At 34.9% G+C, this 12,273-nt stretch overlaps 1 protein-coding gene across 1 annotated transcript in view; it reads right to left on the bottom strand.

Moving 5' to 3' along the window:
* LRRIQ3 (leucine rich repeats and IQ motif containing 3) overlaps positions 1 to 12,273 on the bottom strand; it is a 49,294-nt gene that overhangs the window by 35,182 nt on the left and 1,839 nt on the right. Inside the window, exons 2-3 of the mRNA XM_015813201.2 lie at positions 8,016 to 8,312; positions 5,677 to 5,802 (exon numbers count right to left, since the gene is read on the bottom strand). Coding sequence (XP_015668687.1) covers positions 5,677 to 5,802; positions 8,016 to 8,279 — 390 coding nt within the window. The 5' untranslated portion in view covers positions 8,280 to 8,312. The remainder of the gene's footprint in view (positions 1 to 5,676; positions 5,803 to 8,015; positions 8,313 to 12,273) is intronic.

Genomic DNA, 12,273 nt, shown 5'->3' on the forward strand with positions numbered 1-12,273 from the left:
TTTTTTTTTTTTTTTTTTTGCAAGAAGCATTTCATATATTTTTGCTGTTCCGAGCAGCAGTTTTTTTCCATTTTAGTTTAGCTGGCTTTGGTCAATAGTTGTCAAAACTAGAATCGGGGATACTCACAAATTATAAGTTGTTGCTAAATTTAAGGCTGAGAAATCCTAAGCAAAAGTAACAATTTCAATAGAAATGGTACTTTCAGAATCTTACTGCTCTTTCTTGGCAGGATGGATATAATGAATTATAATTCATCACTGACTAGATTTTGACTGATTCATGTAGGGTCCTAACTACTCTTATCTTGTTCAGCATGTACAGCTTAAGGGACAATGTAAAGATATTTGTCAGATCCCATTTGTTCAAATCTGCTCCTATTTGGTGTCTAATTGGGATTCATAGCACAATGTTCAAGAAAAATGCTCTACCTTGAACACCATCTGGGGACATAGAACCAGTAACTCCTAAATTATTTAATATTTAATAAATGTGCATGCACTTATGTGTGTATTAGCATGAATGATGTTCTTCCATGAATGTTATCAATAAGCTATTTTAAAGAATGTATTATATTTTGACAAGAATTTCATGAATAAAGATTCAACAGGGACTTTTATGAACATTTTTTTTTCTCAGTATAGAATTCATTATTTCAGAATTCAAACAAAATCAATTAAAAGATTGTTGTCTTTCTGTATTATTTAAAGATTCTAATAAGCAAGTGATTCTTATTAGCAAATGTGATCAGAAATATGACCCAATTTTACTGGTAGAAAACTTTAGAACAATAAAATCTTATATAGTATTCATTGAAATTGAGCTGAGAATTTTTTCCTAATTGTGAATTAAGATACATCAGGATTCATCTTTTCACAGGAAATGAAATTATAAATTTTGTCTGCAAATCCTTTTCACCATTTACTAAAAATTTGATTTGTAGCAGTCATCTAATTCTCTGAACATGAGATAGTACTATAATTACCTGGAACTAATATGTTTCTACCAGGGAATAAAAATATTAGATTAATGTATTCTGGACACAGCAATCCAGATTCTTTCTCAAACTTGTTCACCAAACAGGAGGCCTCAACAATACAGTGTTGTTTAAAAGTTTGTGAAACACTTCTGAATTTTTATATTTCTGTATAGATACAACATACAGTGTGATCTGTTCTCCATCTTAAAATTAAATAAAGAGAACTCAATTGAACAAATGGGTGAAAAATATTTTACTGGTTTATTTATTCGTAAAAATTGATCCAAAGCTACATATTCGTGTTTGTACTTTTTAATAACAGGTGTGCTCTTGTACAGCAATCACTGGAGCTAAACATTAACAAGAATTGTTGATCAGTCCTATGTATCAGCTTTGAGGAATATTACCTCATTCATCCTTACAGAACAGCTTCAACTCAGGGATCTTGGTTGGCTATTGAATGAACTGTCTGCTTCAGGTCCTTCCACAACTTTTCTCCAAGACTAAAGTCAAAATTTTGATTTGATCATTTCCTTCTGCTTTTATCATTCTTCGGTCATACAACTCTGTTTGGGCTATCGATTTGCTGCATGATAAATTTTGTCTTGAAATCAGTTCATTGACAGATACCCTGACATTTTCCAGTAGAATTTGCTAATACAATTCAAAATTCATAGTTCCATCAATGACAGCAAGCTGTTCTGCTCCAGAATGGCAAAGCAACCCCAAATTATGACATTGCCACCACCAGGTTTCAGCAAAGGGATAGGTTTCTTATGCTGTAATGCACTGTTTGCCTCTCACCAAACCTAATTCTTTTCATTCAAGACAAAAAGTTCTGTTTTGATTTTATCTGTCCATAGAAAATTCTTCCAATAGGCTTATCCACGTGGTCTTTTGCAAACTGTAAAAGAACAGTAATATTTTTTTTGGACAGCAGTGGCTTTCTCCTTGCAAGCCTTCAATGCATCCCATTGTTCTTCAGTGGTCACAAGAATTGACATTCACCAATGCAAGAGAGGCCTTTAATTCTATCTGTTACCCTACAGTTTTCGACATCTCCCAGAGTATTACATATTTTGCTCTTGGTGTGATCTTGGTTGGTCAACCACTTCTAGAGAGGGGAACAGTGGTGCCAAACTGACTCCATGTGTACACAACCTGTCTGACAGTGGACTGGTAGAGTTAAAGCTCTTTGGAAATAGTTTTGCAAACTTTTGCAGCCTGGTAAGTATTTAGGTCTTCAGTAATTTCTCTTGTTCAAGCTATTACAAACTTCCACATACCTGTGTTGTAAAGATCAGATTTTGATAGTGAATACTCAGAACCTCCAACATTCACATCTGATTATCATCCCATTAATTCAACCATCTGATTCTAATTAGCCCTTCAAATGAATCATTAATCCTAGAGGTTTATCTACTGTTGTTATCTAGAAATCAGCCTGATTTTTTTTAATCCAGATATGATAACCTAAGTATGGGTATACCTCAGTTAAGAGAGCAGACTTCCATTGATGGGAGTTGAACACTTTCAATACAAAAGTCTGTTATTTAATGTTTGAGTTCCACAAGTGGAAATTCCAGGGCAAAGAAATGGTTGGAGACAATAGTGAACCCTCTAAAGCCAAAACGCCTTCATTTGCAGAAAATGTCACAAGATCACCCATCTCTTTGGGCAAACCTGGAATTTGTATTAATAATTTGCCACTTATATTAGATGAACAGAAAACAGAAGAAAAATACTTCCCCGACTATTCTCATCTTGAATGGCACAAGCCAAAAGGACTTTATTTTTTAAAATAATATTATTGTTTACAAATACAAGGAAATATAGAGTAAGATAAACTAAGAAAAATATAAACAGTAAACAAAAGAACGAAAGTGAAAAAATAAAAAAGGTATATAAAAGATTGTTTCCCCTCCCCCCCACAGACAAGTATAAACAATTCAGCTAACTTAAGACCTTCTCTAGCACTTCATTTTTTTAAAAAAATATCTCTTCTTCCCATATGTAATCTATTATCAATAGTCAAATTACATAAAATGCATCATTCAATCTCTCCCTATTTATGCTGAAATCTTTAAAGCCTTGTCATACAATCCTGGACAAAAAGAAATCCCATTAACAGCTACCAGAAACTGCAACATATACATATACGGGGCTTATGGAGCGAAGGAACTGGATGAGGCTGTCGGCAGGCCCAGAGGATGGGAGAGAGGCTTTTGGAGGAGTTGGTAGCGGCGGCAGCCTTCTCCAGGGGCGAAAAGGTGTGAGGCCTCTTTAAGGAAAAGGTGGAAGAGACAAGATCAGAAAAAGAAAGGAGGTGAGGTTGTCGTGCAGGAATATAAGCTAATTTGAGGGATAATCCACATGGAGCTCCATTTCCATCTGTCCTGTTTGCCATCGTTCACTCCCTAGAGACTAAAATGGAAGATCTGTAACTTGAGCTGGCCACGAACAAGGAGTGTATATCGGAGGTGGTGACCCTTTGAGAGCTGTATGCAACGAAATTTCATTTTGATGTATGCCGATTGGTGTACTTTCAAAGTGACAGTAAAGTTATTATTATTATTATTTATTATTATTATTATTAATTTAACCCTTATTAAACAGATTCACATTATCATTTTTTTTTCATTTTTAAAAAGCTGGCTCTTTAGTCCCATTAAGTAGTGTCCCACAAGTTGATTTCTTCAGTTTCGCGGTCTCCTTCCTGGAACAGCTTGAGCAGTTTCTCTTTGTCTCTTCTCAGAAAGAATTTCCTTGGTTTATTATTTATTCATTTATTTGTACCCCATCTTCTATATATTGCTTTTCCAAGTCACTCTTCTAATTTATTGTTTTTATGCCCCCTTTTCATTATTAAAATTGTTTTCATTCATAAATCCATTGTGACATTATTTTGCACATAACTCTTATATTCTGGCATTTTAAAAATTAATTTTCAGACTTTTCTCTTTTACAATCCAGTATTTTTCAGACTCCAAATCCACCTTCAAATCAGTCTGTTTAATCCAACAAATTCTGTTGTTTTCTATATCCTGTGTTGTAAGTAAGTGCTGAATAAATTGGTCACAAAAATCCTTCATTTCCTCTACAGTCTAATAGCGCAGTGCATTGTATTAATAGTCTGTTCTTTAAGAGTAATTCTTTGTATTTTCTGTAGCCAGTCCCCTCTTGCCATTTGTTTGTCATCCGTTTGTTTTCTTTTCAGCAAAAAATTTCCCACAGGAGGATTTAACTTTAATTTCAAAAAGTTCATATACAATTTTATTAATTTTTGAACATCCCACAGGAAATGTTTTCTAGCTTATTAACTTTCCAAAATAAACATTCTAATCCCACTTTTGCTGTTTTCCAAAAAAATCAAAGCTTCTCTTGTTAATTCTTAAACTTACTCAGAGCTTCTTTCATTCAGGAGGAAAGGAAACTCTCCCAGTATAGTAGAATTTGGGTTTTGGAAGATTCTTAACTTCAAAGAAATTAGTAGTAAGTAGTTTCCTAAAGTAATTGAGGAAGTATGCAAACACAACGTCTCTTAGCATGGCACTGAGCATGGCTTAGGCAAGATGAATATTTGCCTGGCCCTCAAACTCACTGGAGAGTGCCATTTTGCAATCTCTTCACAGAGAAAATATGTATGAAGCAGTGGTGGGATTCAAATATCAGAACAACCAGTTCTCTGCATGGATGCAGGCCTGGGACTCCGAGACCTAGAACGGACTTCCGGAAGTGGCATCCATGCACTTCCGGCGGGCTTTTCTAGGCCTGGGAGGCCTCCTCCAGGCCTTCGAAGCCTAGAATGGACTTCTGGAAGCAGTGTGCATTCAGCCGGTTCTCCGAACTCAACAAAATTTAGCTAGCGGTTCTGCCAAACCGGTGTGAACTGGCTGAATCCCACCACTGGTATGAGGCCATAAACAGGTGTGCCTTATCTTCTCCTTAGTTTTCTGAGAAGCCAATCCCTTCACCAGCTCCTATTTTGACCAATTTGTGGACTCCACTAAAAGCAGAGTCATGCTCAGCCTGCCAAGCTGCCCTGGAGATCTGCAAGCCAAAATGGAAGACACTTTGGAAATGGTAGGAAATCAACACTCTGCACCTCTTCTCTCTAGTCTGGAAAAAAATCCTATAATATTTACCAGAGCTGGTTCCCAACGAATTCAATACAATGCACTTCTGCATAGTTATAGATATTGAGACTATGCTAAAAGTAACTCATAGAGAGCTATGACCACTTTCCACAATTAATAGTCATATTGAGACTTATTTTTTTCTGAGAGAAGCAAATATTTCACAAATGTATTTGCAGGACTTGTCTCTTGAGAGGCAGAATCTTTCCTACACTGAACTCTAAATGGAAATGTTCTGGCTTGAACACAGATAAAGGCAACAGATTGTTAGAATATAAAGGTAAAGATAAAGGTTTCCTCTGCCCAATCGTGTCCGAGTGTAGGGGGTGGTGCTCATCTCCACTGCCTAGCTGAGGTAGTCAGTACTGTTGTTTCTGTGGTCATGTGGCCGGCATGACTATATGCCAAACTGCATGGAACATTGTTACCTTTCCACCAAAGTGGTACCTATTTATCTGCTTGCATTTGCATGCTTTCAAACTGAGAATATATTTGAAACTTAGTGTTCCCTAGGAAGGCATACGTAGTAACATGTTAATAACATTAGATTACTTTGTGTTTACCTTTCCAGAAAGAGGGTAATAGTCAACAAAAAAGTCCAGAGTAAATGGTCTGTATTTTTCAGTTAGTCTCCAACCTTCGGTTATTTCTTCATCAGAAATGACATAGTAGTCCAGTGCCTTGAGTGAAAAAATCGACAATTGTTGTTACACGGATATCCGTTAAAAGTCCGTGTCACCTCATAATATATTTCACTCACGTTATTCTAATCCCGTTTTTCTATTACTTACGTGTAGAAGGTCACAACTTTAAGGTAATAGTACATCTATATTATTAACATTTAAGAAGTACATAGAGGTTTTGTAACCTGGTCCTTCATTAAGATCGACTTTACGGATTGAAAAACAATTTTAAAAGGGGATAAAAATGAAAAATGATTTAATAAATATATTTCTACCCTTGAAGAGTACAGGTAGCCCTTGACTTACAACAGTTCATTTAGTGACCATTCAAAGTTACAAAGGCACTGAAAAAAGTAACTTATGACCCCTTTTCACAGTTACAACCTTTGTAGTAATCATAGTCCCCCATGTTGATGTGATCATGTGATCAAAATTCAGATGCCTGGCAATTGGTTCATACTTATGACTATTGCTTTGTCCCAAGGTTATATAATGACCTTTTGCAATCTTTTGGCAAGCAAAGTCAATGGGGAAGCCAGATTCATTTAACAACCGGGTTACTAACTTATCAACTGCAGTGATTCACTTAACAACTGTGTCAAGAAAGGTCATAAACTGGGGCAAAACTCACTGAACAAATGTCTTACTTAACAGCAGAAATCTTGGGCTCAATTGTGGTCATAAGGCGAGGACTACCTGTATATAATTCTTCAAAAAGCACAACGATCAAATCTGGTCCATAATTACAATTTAGTGCTACCCAAGCTTGCCTTTTCAAGTAAAAAAGAGAAAAAGGCCAGTCAATGTCAACCAATATATTGTTTCTCAACATTGACATTATGATATATACTGGCTGGGGAATTCTGAGAGTTGACGTTCATGCAACTTAAAGTTGCCAAGGTCAATGGGAAAAAAGGAAGAGGGGAAATCACCAAAATATCAGTGTAAAATCAGTGAGTTGATAATGCCTATAAAAATTGATAGTGCGGTAACTAATGCATCAGTTAAAGGGAATAGAAGAATACCAGAAATGAGGTAATGAATTCTCAGGTACACTAGGAGGATCTCCAGATATACCTGAATTTTAGAATCAGAATGATCTAAAAACCTTCCTAAAATTATATAGTTTTCCTCTAGCATTTTTAAGGAGCATTAAAAAGTTTAGTTATTGGAAATTATTAACTCCCCGGATTTAGAAAACTTAAAAACAAGGGGGTTGAATTAGTATAACCAGCTCTACCTAGAGACATTTTTATCTACAGAAACTTCTACGATACTTTTAATATGGCAATTATTTTATAGAAGTTATAGCATAAATTGTACATGGTCTATACAATAATTCTGTGTTGTACAAATTTCAGATTATGAATTTGTTTCTTTATGGACATAGTGTACGTCTTACAAAGTAAAGGAAATATCAACAAACAAAATGATGACAAAAATGCCACTATCTAAAATTTTAAAGGCAAAGGTCTGGACCACAGTTACATACGTGTTCAAAGGCATGATTAGGATTCTCTATTCATATAACATAGAGGGACAGAACCTGATATCATCATCCTGAGTCTGTAAACTTGAGCATTTCTTTAACTGAATGTTAAAAAAAAATAAGTCAGATTCCCTCCTTCCCAAAAATATGCAAGAAAAACAAGGGCAAACTATAACAAGACATGAAACAAGGCAGAAGAATCTTGATCAGCTATATTTCAGGCTGCTAAGAGACTACTGCCATTTGGAGTAGGGCTATTAAGCATCAAACATTTTGAGCCCCAAAACAAAACCCATATCAATTTATAGTGCTTCGGCCCATTAATTTTATCAAAATTAAGTCTAGAAATAAAAAAATTAAATACTGAAAGGAATCTGACTGATTGCCCCATCTTTGAATGCCCTCCCAATGAAATAAAACCTTGGTTTCCTGTAACCCATGGCCACCACATAGAAAGGATCACTGAAATTTCAAAGGAGATATTACACATATTTTAATTTTCATCCAAGAAATATATATGTTTCCAAAGGTGTTCATTAGGTTAGTTATTCAATAAACAGCTGGAACGACCAAAAGAATCATAACTGATTAAAGAATCCATGTGCAGTTTCACTGGAAAACTCCATAATACTAAGACACACCTAGCTTGATGCAAATATTAGGAGCTCTCTTCTATTGGTATAGATTAGATTATTTCAAAAATTACATTTTTAAAGCCATTACTACTCACCTGATTATTATGGAGATCCAATTTAATTAAATTAGTGCAATATTCAAGTGCATCGATATTTGTAAGGAAATTACAAGACAAATCACATATTTTGAGTGAAACACAATATGGCATGCTTCGCAGATCATATAGGTACTGTGCATGCAGTCTAACCATAACAAGATTTCTCAGTTTCTTTGTATCTCTTTCATCAGCAGTTTGGCCATATTCAAGTAGTAGTTTTTCAGAAACACAGACAAGGTATTCTAAAAATTCCTCCTCCATAGTTATCTCTTTTACGGTTTATCCATGAGAGATCTAAAGGGGAGAAAGTATGTAACATTTATTCAACTTTCCTTTAAAAAAAACCTTCAAATACATAAAGTAAATATCTAACTGCTCCATACAGTTCACCTTGCTTTATAAAAAGACCAGCCATAACAGGGAAGCTAGGAAGAAGAAAACATATTTAAGACAACATTTAAGAACATGCAAGCATCTGGGGGGGGGGGGGGGAGATGCCATTTTACATTTTATCAGATAAACAAAACACTTCATACTTCACACACCACAATAGGGTATAGGAATATTCTCAATTGCAAATTATTGATTTGTTTTATTATATGACAGATTTCCTTCTTGGGTCAAGTCCACCAAAACAGTAATATAATATAATGATATTTTTAAAATTATATAAACGGTCTTGAAATCCTATTAAATACCTACTATATCTATCGGAACACTAGTTATTTTGTGTACTTAATTTTCGGTAAAAGTTTTCTTAAGTAAAATTTCGAAACATTTAGGACTTTTACTTGTGTAAATATTTAATATTTTAAAATATTTTAACAAAATATTTTAATTTACCGTCTCCCAAAGTTCCCTATCCCTAAGCTCTGATAAATGACCTACAATCTATAAAGATGAGTCAACCGTCCAGGGCTTCAAAACGCTTATTTAAAGAATTGTATTTTTTTTACTCCTTCTATTTATTTTTGTGTTTGTTTTTAGTTATTCATTAACGAGGCTTATGTGTCACTTCAATCGCAACCAGCTGTAAATAGCATACACTCCAATTCAGTAAATAGATTTGACAATAGTAACACACACAATAATGTATTTTAAATCTTACTATGCCAAGGAATAAGATATTGAAGATACTGAAAAGAGATAAACTATCACTTACTGCAGAGGGGAATCCCACCTCTCAAATCAGTCCAAGAACTGCCAAAGTAGCTAGATGTAATGTCTTTTCTAAATGCCCAAAGGGTTGGTACTGAATTACAGTCTCTATTATTCCTGGATTTTGTAAATTTAAGCTCTAAATCTTTACAAGAATAAAACTGAACTGGCACCAGGAAGACCTAAGTTTTAGTCCTCTATCAGCCTCAGAAGCTGACTGAGTAACTCTTGGTCAATCATTCCCATTACAGAAGAGAGCGTGTTTTGCCTACTATTTTGAGCTCTTGAAAAAAAGAGGGTATATAAATCTAATAAATAAATAAATTACCAGCATTAAGTATCATATATTTAAACTTTGAAAATCTGAGATTTTCAGGATGTCCTAGCTTTAAGAACAGCAATACTTAAAGTTGCAAATAAATGTCAGGCTTAACGTGAAGTCATAAATTCAGTCTAAATTTCATACATGCATAGGCAGACTCCTGAGCAGACAATGTTTAGAATAGCAGCAAACAACAAAGAAAGAGAATCCAAAGTTGAATCATGTAAAATCTCAAGGACAAGTCTTTACAGCTAGGACTTATAAGACAGGAATCATGGAAACCTTCATGGATCAGCACTGTTCCAGCAAACTTCCTAAGCCCTGATTTTTCCCTATAACCCAGTCTCTGATTCTGTCAAACCACAACAGATGTTGACCAGATCGAAGAAGCACTGAAACAATAGAGACTTAGCTTGTTTATATACTATTTAAAATGTAAGACTGCAGGAAGAAATTCCATAAACTACGGTTGCCACACAGAAAGCCTGATCATATCTAGTCCATGTTCCACAAATCTAATGGATTGGAAAGGGCTGAATATGAACTTTGTAGTCCATGTTTCATAAATCTCATAATTGGAAAGGACTGTCTACAGATTCACAGTGGATTGAATCAAACAGGTAGATTCGATCCAGTCAAGGTATGGCTGCTATATTCTAATGCTGTACCATATAAGGCTTTAAAAGTAATGTCCAACATTTTGAACTAGTCTAGAAACCTACTGGCAATTACTGCAGTGATTGAAGCATGTGTTACTCTATACTGGAACTGTCTTGCTGCACATTTTGTATAAGCTATAACTTGAGTTGTTTCCAAAAGCAGCCCTACATAGAGCTCACTGTAATTGTCCAGCCAGGTGGTAAATCAGGGTGTGATCTACTGTAATCAGGATGTCCTGGTTCAAGCACAGTTGTACCTGACGTAGGCAGAAGCTGGGTAAAGCCCATCTGCCTAAGATTTCCACCTACTTGGTACCTGAGCAGGGCTGGTACCGGACCGATCCCCAAGTCATCAGCCAACAGCTGGCCAGAGTAACAACCAGAACCAATATTACCAAGTAACAAGTAAAATTAGTAGAACTTAATCTAGAATTCACAGCCTCCATGCACTAGTTGAGGATTGGTTTAGCATCTGTTTGTTCCCAACAACACAACTGCATGAATTCTAGGGAACTGATGGAAGAATAGGAACAAGTGTGAATTGGGCTGGCAACATGTTTTAATTCCTCAGCTGTAGCAGATTTCAAATGGGGATTTTGTGCAAGGTAAAGCAGAATGGTTTCACGCAGAGATATTATAGTAAATAGAACTGTAACGTAGTTCTAAATGAAGTTTCTCAAAACAATGATGGCTGGTTAAACAGAGTTAGATTAGGGTTGAAATTATGCATATTAAATCCAAAGGCCTTTCCTCTTTATTTCTGTTCCCTCAATAGCTAGTAACACTGGAAGCAACTTCTCTATAAAAGTGCATTTCTATGCACATTTCTAAGTGAAAAAGTTTATTGGAAAAAACCAAATGGAAGTAGTATGCAGATTACTCTTTTGGTCCTACAGTCTATTCTAGTCCTAAACGGTAGTTTCAATGTAGAATCAATCTTGCACAATTGTTAAAGAATATTTTTAAATGTAATATTTTCTAACTTTGCAAAATTAAAATCTCACTTAGGTCACTGGAGATCACTACAGAAGTAATTTATGTAGTCTTAACTGAGTAAGTCATAAAATTAAATGAGACCGTACTTCAATTTTTATGGATCCATTCACCTCATGTCAATATGCTTAGTCATGGTTTAAAGAGATGTCAACTTAATATTTACAGAATTAACAACAAAACTTCAAAATATATATTTCTACACAGTATTTAAAGGCAAGGAAACCACTCACAGTTTCCCATATACAACATTACTTTAAAGGGCACATAAAACTGTCCTTTTGTTATCACCAAGACGAATTTCAGACAATTCCTTAAAGAGAATTCTGCCTTATTCGTAAGACTTCTTTTATTGCAAGATTTGTACATGGTAAAACCACATCAAAGGGCACCGCTGCTTCATTTTCTTTCATTTGCACTTTGCACCTTTATAATCTCTGGGAGACTAGGCATGAGCTCTTAAAATTAAAAAGAGAGTAAAGGTATCTGTCAAGAATCTTAAAATGGGCCATGGTATAGGAAATAAAATTTTCACATATCAATAATCTTACATCAATAATTTTTCCTTAATGCTATTGAAAGTTGCATACCTAGTCAAAATTACAACTGAGATCCACCAGTAGACACAAAAAAACCCTATACAACTGTAAAGTTTATTCAACTGAAATTAACATTTGCTTTGCAACCCCAGTATTAAAATTAATGTAAGTATATAATAACAGATTACCCCATTTGAAGAACAAGAAGCCTAAGCAGAATGTACTTCTTGGTCATCTTTGACTCTTCAGAGAAGAGCATAAAAACTTATTTTGTTGGTAAATGATTATGTCTGTGGAAAAACTGATAAATCAGTTAGTGGCTTAAATGAGAGGTTTCAACTGACAATTACAAATGAAAAATACATTTTACCTTAAGCCACAAACACAGCAAATACTATATTTATTTTGTGAATTTAAATAAATAATGATAAATAAATGAATGCATTTGTGAACTAGTATGATTTTGGCTAGAGGCTCAGAAAATATAATCACCTCTACTGTATTTTAAATGAAGATAATTTGGTTGTTTTTAACACAAGGATTGTAAGAATTGAGGCCTATCTGGGTCATTCTCCTAACAAGGC

This window comes from Protobothrops mucrosquamatus, unplaced genomic scaffold, assembly GCF_001527695.2.
Source record: "Protobothrops mucrosquamatus isolate PMUCROS unplaced genomic scaffold, P.Mucros_1.0 scaffold142, whole genome shotgun sequence".
NCBI classification, from domain to species: Eukaryota; Metazoa; Chordata; class Lepidosauria; order Squamata; family Viperidae; genus Protobothrops; species Protobothrops mucrosquamatus.